The following is a 12278-nucleotide window of genomic DNA, read 5'->3' as shown; positions in this document are numbered from 1 at the left end:
GTTTGACAAGAAAGACCAATAGGACTTGTGCATGCTCTCATTCGCATGGGTATCACTGGTTACTCCATCCCGCTTGTTACTGGGCAATAAAGGCCATGTTCCTTTGTGACGTGATCACATGGGTCTTAGTTTCCGGTAAGTAACTTGCAAATATCCATGTAGCTGGGCTTTTTTTGCACACAAAATGCATTTTGAAAATGGTATAAAGACGAATGTTTTAGAATATTCATAATTCAGGTTCCGAAATGAGGCAAACATATTAATCTTCATGAATAACCTGGTTCTACGAGACTGCAACTGTAAAATGAATTGGCTAGCTACGATTGCTATCTATCGCTCAAGCTAATGTTCAGTCTGTACTGCCCGTAAACAAATAATTTAACGTAAATGAGGAATTATACGCCTTTGCCTATTAGCTAAATATGTCAGGATATTTGACGTTGCCTTGTTCGCTAACTAACATTAGCATACAGATGGGGTTGCGAGAGTTGTAAAAGATGACCAGGGCACATTATGTTAAAATGCTGAAGATGGAAGTACAGATAAAATAGAATATTTCTGATTTGTGTGTGTATACTAGCCAAATGGAACGGTCATTAGGTGTAGGCGTGGGGGCACTGGCTCTGGGGACGGCTGGCCTACTGCTTTTATTAAAGATCATCCAGAGAGCGAGAGGCAGGCAAAATCTACAGGACAAAGTCGTGGTCGTCACTGGAGCCAGTTCTGGCCTGGGCAAAGGTAATAAGTACAAACAGACTACACATGAAATAGATATAATGTGAAATAGGGTCTGACGTGTTCGCAAATGCCTGTTTCCGCAGAATGTGCACATGTGTTCCATGCTGCGGGGGCGCGGCTTATCCTGTGTGGACGGAACCAGAAAAGATTGCAGGAGGTTGTTCAGGAGTTGGAAGCCGTGACAGATGGAAAAATACGGGTACACACAGTTTCTCTCTCAGACACACCCCAACTCTCCAGCTCTCTCTCTCCATTTCTCCAACAAATATATTTTCAGTTCTTGCAACTAAAGGTCTATTTTATACCTTAATTGTATACATTGCATTTTCAATACGTGTCATTTAAAACGTGTGAATATTTTTAAGCTATTAAGAATATAATGAAAAAGTGTTTATGCACAGTTTTTCAGTAAGGCTCAGTAATGTTCAAAGCTGAGTGGATCCCGTTTGTGTGGTCAGACCTATATACCCTGCATAGTCGTCTTTGACCTCTCCGACCCGGATACAGTCTCCAGAGCAGCAATAGAGATTCTGAAGTGCCACGGCCACGTGGATGTGCTCATTAACAACGCAGGCATTAGTTACCGTGGCAGCATCCTGGAGACCCGTGTCTCAGTGCAGAGGGATGTCATGGAGACCAACTACTTTGGCCCTGTTGCTTTTACTCAAGGTACATTTTGCTTGCTAGGTAATCGTTAATTGTACTTGTAACAGTGTAGCTTTGTAGTGGAATACCTGTGTAATTATGTGTCTGATTCAATGTAGTGTGTAAAGTAGCAGAACAGTGATTTTAAGTAATGAGATATATGTACATATATTACTTTGCTTCTATATATTTGATTATATAAGAAGAAACACTTCACAAAATGTCTAAAAAGGCCAACTACAGACAATATGGTAACCTGAGGAAAATGCCTTCAACAGTGTTCAGTTATTACTCTCAAAGGAATTAATTTAAGCAGCAGTATATTATACAGGGCTAGATTTAGCACTTATTTTGGGCCATAGGCTATGAAAAAATAGGGACCTTTTTAAAGTGTAGATTTTATATATGCAATATAAAAAACAATGACCATATAATGAATTGGTCAGTCTTAAGCAATAAAAAGTATTTCTACACTCATTCTATTGCAACAGAAAAATAAACAAAAAGGATTGACATGCAGTCTGAATAGGACTATAGCCTAGTAAAAGATCACTAAAGATGCTGGTTGCTTGACTTCTGAAATACATCATTAATTTAAAAGATTTATAAATGATCTCAGTAGGTTATGCTTGTTTCTCCTGCTGAAGTTTTTGTTTGCAGGCCCGACTCTCACTGTCCTAGGATGTGCCATCACTTAAAACACTAGCTAGTTTGCTAGTGATGAAATCCTAAATGAAAAATAGAACCTAATAGTAAATAAACTTTACATTTTGTTGGAACTTTTATTTATTTATTTTTAAATATCTGGTGAAGCGAATTCTTGCTATGTTTGAGGTCCTAGGCTGAAACATGTATAGCCAATACAGTTAATCCAGCTATGATGCTATATTATATAGTACTTACATTGCTATATCAAAGTACTTAAATTGTCAGAAGCAGTGCACACCCATACACAAGGATGTTGCTTACATTTTTCTGTCTCTCCTTCCCTTCCTGCTTATCTAGCTGTTCTTCCATCCATGGTGGAAAGAGGTAGTGGGCACATAGTTGCCATTAGTAGTGTGCAGGGGAAAATCGCCATCCCCTATAGGTCGGCATGTGAGTACACACACATCCAAATATTCATATGCATCCTTTGACATGAACATTTTGTGACTAGTGCAGAAACCTAATGTGCAAGTGTGTTGAAGGGCCTTTGTTTTGAATGCTGTTGTCTAAACTGCTTAAATTGAGGGCTTACTTTTGGAGACGTTGAGTGAAAATTATTGGGTAAATTTCCTATATAAAAATAAGAATTACCAATTTATGGACTATATTACCAATGAATAGACTTAAGTGTCATAGACTGTCATTGTTAATAACTGATGTCAAAGATTGACAACACAAGTTTGTAGTGACAAAAGTTTTTCCCAAACTTTTTGTTGTTAATGAAATCATGAGGAAACATTTATAATGAAAAGGAGATACTTGATTTACACATATAGAAACTGTAGTGGAAGCCTTAATTGCTGGCATTCACCGATGTAGTTATAAAGCTCAAATTCATTTAATAACAAAACAAAACATAACAGATGAAGCACTAAATTCTGAAATATGAAATAGGAGGTGTCATTCACAAAGCTCTATTTCCACTGAAATTAGTATATAGTATTAGCAACAAGTTCATATAGCATGGGACATGCTTTGCTGCCCTACTGTGTTTTAGCATATTGGTGCAATGTTTTAGCCTAGAAGAGACTATGGTATGATTTATGCTATGTAATATGTATACGCTGATGTGCCAGAAGTCATGGGATAGCAGTATGTAAATTGAATATGAAGTGTCTTTACCTCAGGATATGGCGTGGGAACACCCATACGTGTAAGTGTAAGTGAGGTGTGTGAGAGAGGTTGAACACAGGCTAGCATGCTCATATCAAGGCGACGTGAATTATCAGAACTCGAACAAGGCATGATCATGGGTGCCAGATGGATGATATATTTTATTTCTGAAATGCCACCCACAGTGGCTGCCCACGGTTGCTTAATGATCGTGACCGGTGGCATCTGGCTGGAATTGTACGTGTGAACAGACGAGCAAATCTAGCAGAAATCACATACACTTCTAATGCAGGCGACCCTACACAAATATCCTGCAGGTCAGTGGAGCTTTATTTAATTTCCATGGGATATGGGAGCAGAAGATCCACCAGACTGTCTCTGTTAACACCATGACATCACACACCTGAGCTCATGAGGTTGCTAGAGAATGGCAATGTGTGGCATGGTCTGATGAGTCACGGTACAAATTGTTTTGAGCTGATGGTAGGGTTCGTCTGACGCAGACCCCATGAAGCTACCAACCCCAGTCGTCGGTATGCAGGCTGGTGGTGGTTCCACACTGGTGTGGTGCGTGTTCCCATGGCATGGGTTGGGTCAACTTGTACGCCTGAACACATCATTTACTGGTGCCTGGTATGTTTCACTACTTGGTGATCATTTGCAAGCCTTCATGGACTTCATGTACCCCTATAATGATGGGATATTTCAGCAGGATAATGCACCGTGCTTTCGGACCCAAGTTGTCCAGAATTGATCCATTTACACCTACAAATACCACAGAGCTGTGAATGGCTATCCAGATGGCATGGTTCAACATACCTTCGGATGTCTTCCACCTGTGGTGGAATGTCAATGCCATGCCAAGCTGCAGTTGACTGGGCTATAAGTGGTCCTACATGATAGTAGTTCTTGTCCCATGACTTTTGGCACATCATTCTGTGTGTGTGTGTGTGTGTGTGTGTGTGTTTTTTTATTTATATATATATATATATATATATATATATATATATATATATATATAGAGAGAGAGAGAGAGAGAGAGAGAGAGAGAGAGAGAGAGAGAGAGAGAGAGAGAGAGAGAGAGAGAGAGAGAGAGAGAGAGAGAGAGAGAGAGAGAGAGAGTAGTTTGATGGTTGACGGTCAATTCCACATATCCACCAGGAACACAGTTAATACTGAAGTTTTAACTGTTCATTTACTAACACAGAGACTGTAAATAATGCATCCATGGGAATTTGCTCTGTGTTCAGATGCAGCATCCAAGCATGCAATGCAGGCCTATTTTGATTGCTTGCGGGCAGAGGTGGAAAGCTTTGGCTTACAGGTCTCAGTCATTAGCCCTGGATACATTAGAACCAACTTGTCAGTCAATGCCATTACTGGGGATGGATCTAAATATGGCGGTGAGATAATAAGATTATTGGTTCTGAGAGATATTTGTACTGAAGCATTTTAAAAACCCTTTATTTAAATTCTGATGCTTATTTTACTGTTATCCTTTGTTTCTCAGTGATGGACAGGACCACGGCAATGGGGTGGGACCCAGAAAAAGTGGCTCAGGCCGTTTTGAAGGCTGTCTGTTATCGACAGAAAGATGTGCTACTGGCCGGGCCACTACCTGCTCTCGCTGTCTACCTTCGTACGCTATGGCCTGCCGCCTTCTTCAGTGTGATGGCCTCTCGTGCCAAAAAGGAGCAGAGAGTAAAAGAACAGTAAATGCCTTACAGTGTTTGTCTTGAGTTGTTGTTTGAAAGGATTTGGTAAAGATTTTTTGTGTAGTGTTGGAATGGGTACAATAAGCAGTACAGGAGATGCAGAACGTGTTTGACATGATTTTCAACAGTGTAGATATGTAATAAAGCTGCTAAATGTGAATTAAACCAAATGGATCCTGAAGGTTCTGTAATTAATCTTCCTGCATTTCTGCCCTTCCCTGCTCTTTTGGTCATTCAGTGGATTAATCTTGTCCCTTTTCACCCAGTCCTTCTCCCCCTAGATCATGCAGTATCCAAATAACATGTGAACTTAAGTCAGAGGTTAACTAATAGGACATGTTCTTAAACTTCATGGGATTGCATTCCTTTTATGTCATTGTACAGGGCTGGATTAAGCACTTGTTTTGTGGCCTGCCTATTGACCAGGCCAAACCAACTAAACTGATCAACCCGTAATGAGATCAACCCTCTTTAGGCCCTGAGCTAATTTAGCCCAGATAGGAATTTAGTACAGCTGCTGTTTTGGTTGTTGGTTTTTTTTTGGCTTCCAGCTTGTTGGCGTTGAATTCACAACTGAAGTCCATTTAAATTTATTTCCCAATTTATGTCCTTTTTATACCCTAAAGATGGCTAGTTCCAGTTAACTGACAAAAGTTATAAAATAAATAATGCCATCCTATTGCCATCTGTGGGTCTTCTGTTGTGGTCTGATAGGCTGCCTAACTATCTGTTTTGGTCTAATAGGATGGCCAACATTTCACACCTAGCCTTTCAGAACATGACAATTTCATATACCCACCATGCATGTGAACTCAGTGTGTGTATGTATGTATGTGTATGTGAAGCACTTTGCTTGCACAGCTGATGAAGGACCTCTCTGAAATTTTGAATATCTCTAGATCTCTTACTACAGTACACTGCAGTTACTCACCTAGAATCTTCTTTGGATTTATATGTGCATATATTGGTATTGACAGAAGGCAAGACTACATTGCATTTTTGCTGAAAAATAGCCAGATTGTGATCTAATTCTGTTTTATACCACCTTGTAGTTTACTAACCCAATTACCATGTCCCTTGGGAATAGAGCAGAGAGAGAACAGTAGGAACAGATGCCACTACAAAGCTCTGTTGCAAGTGTGGAGTAGTGTCTGATAGCCATACAGAATTTATATACTAGTACCAGGGAAAAGATATTGAGTACATTTTGTACTTCTTTAAAGCACAAAATTGTATCCAAGCAACTGTAAATATTTAACATTCAAGTTTTGAAAAGAAATGCAGTTTCAAAGAGATTTTAGTTTATAGAATTGGGTTGTTGTCCATGTATAGTCAAAATGTTTTGACTATACATGAATGTTTTCCAGAGAAAGTCTATGGGAAGTCTACTGCCAGAGTACTCTCTCATACTAGGCCTAATCAAAGTCCAGAAAAACAAGTGTCAGTCCCCATATTGTAGTCTTACATGGCCAGTGGTTCCATCCACTGAAGTACTATTTCAAGTGCAGTTCTTTTTTGCCCAAACTCATTTGAACATTTTGGTAAACTCCCAACACTACAAACTCACCCATAAAAGGTTCTCTTAGAACCTTTAGTAAACATCCAACTACTAATTGGCAATTTATAGAGCCAGAATGCTGTTAAAAGGAACATTTTAGACACCGTGTCATCCGCTCCCACTAACTCATTTAAACTGAAACTGGCTTTCCAATCACAACTTGGTTCTAATCATAATATGGACTTTAAACAGTCTTGCTGCTGATCATATGATCTAGTCTCTGCATCCAGAGAGCTGAATCCTCAATTTATGAAAGTGATTCTTTAATATTTGTGTCTGAACAACTAATGTGCAAATATTTGAGTGATACTGTTTAAATCTCAATTTCTCACTGAGTTGATGTGTTAGGTTTTTATTAGGTCTCTGGAAATGCTGCAGTCTTAGCTAATGTTCAACACAAATAAAACTGTATTGTCCAAATCAGATCTCAACTGCAATTGGGTCATTTGCACTATTTTGTTATATGGCATCATTTCTTAAACACAAACAGGTATGAAGAGTTTTAAACACTAAAAGTACAAGGTAGAAATTTTACTGTTAGTGTGGTATAAATGCCACCTGTCCCCTTTAAGAAGAAGGAAGACAAGCTCCACTGAGCTGTCACTCAGTCTGAGACTGATAGGGTGATGAAGAACAGTACAGAATCATCTTGGTTCACAGGCTACACTGACTATAATGTAAGAAGATACAAGGTTTACTTTTACAAGACAGAGAGCCTGGGAACTTGATCCATGATAAATGAAAGGAATATTAGATATTCATGTTTTTGATGCAAGACCAGACTGAGCACTGGTCAAGTAATTGTCAATGTTTTTCTTTGTAACACTGTCTTCAATAAAAAAAAAAAAAGTCTTACACAAATAGTATGAAATTAATATGATGTCATTTACTGTCACACACAAAAAACACTGCATTTCAATAACCTTTTAGGCTGAAGTGACCCTGGCTTAATTAATATTGCCTGACAACCAAAGTCACAAATACCTTGCTTGCTAGACCCAATAACTGGATTAACAAACTGTACAGAAGTTTGAGTATTTTCATATAGGTTACTTTCAGAACATTATGTATACCTTGAAAATATACATTTTGGCAGTATTCCCCAACTCGAGGAAAGCCTGAATTAAAGATCAAATGAAAGATCAGCAGAGATTGCATTGAGGTTAAATCTCCTACTGTTTAATGAAAAGGTGATGCACCAATGCGGGGTACAGTAAAACTACACAGGGGTGGGGTGGAGGGGGGGGCGATTCAACGGTTATACTTAAAAGGTCTGTTTGTTTCCCCTGTCCGCCATGCGTTCGCAGTCTGGTGGGTTGTTGCCCAGGTGCGGGAGCACAGCGCATGTGGCAGGGCAGGGAGAGGCTGGGAGGATGCCAAAGGACAAGAGACCATGAAGGGTGGGGCAAGTGCAATGCTGATGTCACTTCAGAGTACAGAAAAAGAAGGGATGAATCTTCCTTCTAGTTTTACAATAATGAATCCCCGATCCACCTTCTCATCTATTCATCCTCCCATCCTATCCTATCTGATCCAATCTGACCAGTCGCTCCCTCACCATTTGAGAGAGCAGACGGAAAAGTGTGAGGGGAAAAGTGCCTCGTTTCTTCACATTTGTTCCATTCTTTCATTTTTTTTGGGCTCCTTGCAGGTTGCCCTCTTCATACACGCGTCTTTCTGCCTGTTAGATTTCCACTGTGTCTGTGTGTTGTATGCAAATATTTCTATTTAGTAGTGCTTCTCATCTCCCCACAAGTGTGTGTGTGTGTGTGTGTGTACACATGTATTTGTGTGCGCGTGCGGTGATGCTCATACGGCATACAGTTCATAGATCTTCTTGGCGCAGTAAGCCAGGGCGGCGAGAGCTATTGTGTTGTGCAGTCTCTTTCTGTGCACATCGTCACGCCGCACCAGCACCACAGGCGTCGACGAGGTGAGTGTGTGCAGCGGCAACTGCGACAACTTCTGGCTGTCGTACTCCACCTGGTACTTGCAGCAGGGGTCAAACTGCCAGGATATGCCATAGAGGGCGGCGCAGGCCAGACTGAGTGCACCTGCTGGCAGTGCTACGTAGCGCGAGTAGTCGGTGGGAAGGGTGAGCGGCGTCAGGAGGCAGGCGGCCCCTGCCAGCACGGCCGTCTTGTGCAGGCAGTTCCCCACGGCTACCCAGCGGGCTGTCTCGTCACCGATGCGCGTGGGCTCGATCACGATGTAGCGATACTGTGCTTCCAGGGCCTGCTCCAGCTCATACTCAAACTGCTCCTGTGCATTCTCGCCATTGTAGATTTCGTGAACAATGTAACACTCTGTTGTCGCCATCACTCCCCTAAGGAAAAACAAAAAGGAAAGAAAAAAAAAACCTCACTCATTATAACTTCAAGTTATTTTACTCTGCTTATTTGCCTACAGATAAGATGTACATTTTTTAAAGGCATGTATTAATATTGTGTAAACCTGACTCTCAAAGTCTGAAAATTTGATAGAAATTATGAATTAACGTTCTTATTGGACTATGTACTCGTTTTATCTGAAAAAGAAGCAGAACTTGCTCACCTGTGGCCTTCGCGTATAGTCGACCAAAACCACGCTTCCCAGATAAAACTACTAGTCAAGTTTTAATGCGCGGACAGTAATAAAGCATTCAACTATCTAAACTAAATAAAATTACAGGTATTCATTTGTGCTTTGTGAGGTAATCTTGATTTGATAAATAAGCCAGAGCTAACAACTCCGCCAGGCGTCTCAACAGGATATTTCTGGAGAACAAATTGTAAGTTTGCACGCATAATTAGCGTTAGATATTCTAAGGTTTGTGTTTTAAAATATATTAACCAGGTAGCCAGCTAGCAAAAATATGTTTTAGCTAATTAAATTAGCTAACTAGCTAGCAATGAGAATTCCGGGGTAAATCAATCATGGAAATCGTGTGTGCACACTTAGAGACAATATTCCTGAGTAGGTGTTCCATTATAGTTGCCTGTAAACGTGGATACACATCTAGAGTAGACATTTTTGGTTTACTGCTTTCTGGACGTTAGCAAAAAGCGAGCTAACAAGCTAGCTACTTTAGGGAGCAAGTGTGAGCAAGTTATCGCTAGCAAGCTAACCAAAACATTACATGAGGCGAAACGAAACAATATTTTCAGCATTTTAACAGCTGTGTTAAACACAGATAAACTGAGTATTTAACGAATGCTTGTTGTTCCAAATGAATATAATAATTCGTTTATAATGTTTCAATCAAATGTTTAAGTGTAACTGACCTCTCCCTGTTGACTGGGACACCGCGCCTCCTTCCCAACGACGCCATCTTGAAAAACGGGCGCATTGGTGTTAACGTAAAAGTTTTGGTGGCGCACTATGGGTAATGTAGTATTCTACTTACTATGTTCTTAAACGGCTCAGAGCAAATGCTACCCATCCCAAACTACACCTCCCATTAAGCAACTCACTCGAGGCACCCACTCCTTCAAAATTGATGAGATATTTATATCCGTATCGTGTCCATTTAGAGGACAGCTGTGTGCAACATATAGAGGGCAGTGCAAGAAGACGATAGACGAAGTACCTCGTTGATTAGCTACCATAATGTGACGGCACTATTCTTGTTTATGTTTTGATACGTTCGACGATGACCAATCGAATGCAAGGACAACACTGTGCAACTATCAGTAGGACGAACTACTTCTCTTTGTGCAAACATTGCAAAACAGTGTGCATTTACAAATTTATTTGTACGTAATACCCAGCCCTTGATTTGCTCTATGAATTAGTGTGACTTGGAAACACTTAGCTAGGACTTACCCATACTGTGTTCTTCCCAGGCTTTGGCAGTGAGCTCCTTACCCGACCTGCAACGAACTTGTACGCGCAGTCTTACAACCAGTGCTCAGTAACACGTGCACTCTGGCGCTCAGTGTCTCCCTCTGTATCTGCAACTTGCATAACACTCGGGCGACCAGGCCGAAATCTGAAATGCAGTCTATGTATTGAGCGCTTGTACTGCTGTAACGCCGAGTTGGTCAAAGGACAAGCTTTAAAATAATTTCCCATAAGCGATTAATTTCGATTTTTATTTGATCATTCTATTCTTGTGTAGTTAGATATTTTGTTTGTATTCATGACTATGGAACGTATTGATGCTCTTGCAAAAATGAGTAAGTTTGCTATAACAATGAATAACGTTAACCTAAAAACAGCCTGAGCGGTACTGCGCAAATTGTTCCACGGCGTCCTTTAAGCGGGAGGACAGGAAAGAAAAAAACGAAGGGCCCTGTTTTTCTTCATGAATCTGATTGGAGCTGCTGTTACACGCTGCCACCACCTCATTGGTTTTCTTTAATCTCGGAAATGGAAGCTAAAATGTTGACGCTTTTGTTTTTTACATTTGGGGAATGCGCTCTTATACCGAATTACCCTGGTAGTAACCAAGATGTCGACGGTAGTTTGAATGATACACTGCAGCCAGAGTAGTGACACTTGCTGGACACACTCACGCCCGCCTTTCCAGGAATTACCAAGTTTGTGTTTGGGAGGTTTTAAATGCTGTTTTCCACTGGAATCAGGTATTCTGCTGTAATACCCTTTGCTTGTTGGCACGGACAGTTCACGGTCTGCTACAATTGTTGTAGGATAATTTTTGCCCTGTATTGTCCTTTTGGGTGAATGTAATTTGTAAAGTAAACGCAACTGTGATTCATAATTCCCACCTCCAAAACAGTAGCTATTAATGTTCGTGCAAAAAGGTGAAATGCTCAAATGGGATTTTTTCTTTTTTGTATTATTCAGCTACATAAATTTAAATTTTATTAGAAAACAGCAACAGTGGTGTATTAATTTAACCTCTGAAAAGTTATAATTGGCGTTTACACACTAAGGAGGTCAGTTATTTTTCAGTAGGGAAAAATGAGACTAGGTGTCTCAAGACAATCCATCAGCGACTTAATAAAACAATGCGTAACTGTCTTTGATATGAGAATATAAAAATCTTGAGCTCAAACATCTCTTGATGGACACCTTCCTGGTTTTACAGTCCAAGAACAATTACATCATTCACTGCATTTTTTTTCCTTACTAATTTTTTTTGTTAAGATCATACTTACTGTATAAACAGTAATATGGACTACAACATTATGTGGTACATATATTTCTTTATTTAAAAACATGAATATTAATATAGAGTACATAAATGTGTAAAAACGTGAACTTCAGGCATTTTTGTCTGTACATTACAAGTGACAACCTTTAACAGTCACAGAACAGACTACATCAAGTCTCTAATTATTTAGATGTGGCCATTATTATAATCAAAGTCACTGATGTTGCTACTGATGTTTGCATTTCAGGGTAGACTGAGCACCCTACTGAGCCTGCCTCTTGGCAGATGTGCTAAAGGCTGTTGGAGGCTTTCAGTGACACCATCTCTGATAAGGCTGTGGGAAAAGGAAGGTATGGAGTAATGTACAGACATAAACCCTCTACACACATGCACTCTGACATGCGTGCACACACAAACATTATCTCACAAATACACCTTTTATGCAAATAAACCCAAGAGCACATTACAGACTCCATGTGCTGAAGGGCAGTATTGTGTGTTTAAAGTGTCGTTCCTGAGAGGTTCTGCTCTACAGGACAGAAAGGGATTGTCTACAGGAGTTTCGACTCCTTACTGGCCCTAGTTTTCACACAGAAGCACACATGCACACAATACACAGTGGCTGTTTAAGCACGTTGGTGACCAGTGCCGTCCCCCATTCACTGATCAGTTATACTGTGCAGTATGTTTACTTTAGTGCACA

At 40.2% G+C, this 12278-nt stretch overlaps 3 protein-coding genes across 4 annotated transcripts in view; 1 reads left to right on the top strand and 2 right to left on the bottom strand.

The window, feature by feature from the left end:
• Window positions 1-103: 103 nt before the first annotated feature.
• Window positions 104-5118, top strand: dhrs7b (dehydrogenase/reductase (SDR family) member 7B). The gene is made up of 7 exons (XM_027014616.2): window positions 104-135; window positions 581-738; window positions 822-937; window positions 1197-1407; window positions 2389-2481; window positions 4455-4607; window positions 4715-5118. The coding sequence occupies exons 1-7, from the start codon at window positions 119-121 to the stop codon at window positions 4918-4920; spliced, it is 954 nt and encodes a 317-aa protein (XP_026870417.2). The 5' UTR covers window positions 104-118; the 3' UTR covers window positions 4921-5118.
• Window positions 5119-7343: 2225 nt separating this feature from the next.
• On the bottom strand, window positions 7344-10373 carry tmem11 (transmembrane protein 11). 2 transcript variants are annotated; one of them, XM_027014619.2, is made up of 3 exons: window positions 10282-10342; window positions 9741-9787; window positions 7344-8803 (listed from the first exon to the last, which is right to left on the bottom strand). In XM_027014619.2, exons 2-3 carry the CDS (start codon window positions 9785-9787, stop codon window positions 8287-8289), a joined length of 564 nt encoding a protein of 187 aa, XP_026870420.1. In that variant the 5' UTR covers window positions 10282-10342; the 3' UTR covers window positions 7344-8286. The 2 variants fall into 2 exon arrangements, with proteins under 2 accessions (XP_026870420.1, XP_026870421.1); XM_027014620.2 differs by lacking the exon at window positions 9741-9787 and having other exon boundaries at window positions 10282-10373.
• Window positions 10374-11610: 1237 nt separating this feature from the next.
• The window catches only part of natd1, a 2556-nt gene continuing 1888 nt past the window's right edge, over window positions 11611-12278 (bottom strand). Inside the window, exon 3 of the mRNA XM_027014621.2 lies at window positions 11611-12278. This exon is cut by the window's right edge and continues 580 nt beyond it. The gene's annotated coding sequence lies outside the window, so the exon portion shown is untranslated.

Source organism: Electrophorus electricus, chromosome 1, assembly GCF_013358815.1.
Source record: "Electrophorus electricus isolate fEleEle1 chromosome 1, fEleEle1.pri, whole genome shotgun sequence".
Taxonomy (NCBI): domain Eukaryota; kingdom Metazoa; phylum Chordata; class Actinopteri; order Gymnotiformes; family Gymnotidae; genus Electrophorus; species Electrophorus electricus.
The sequence above is the reverse complement of the archived record's forward strand: the minus strand, read 5'-3'. Positions and strand labels throughout refer to the sequence as shown.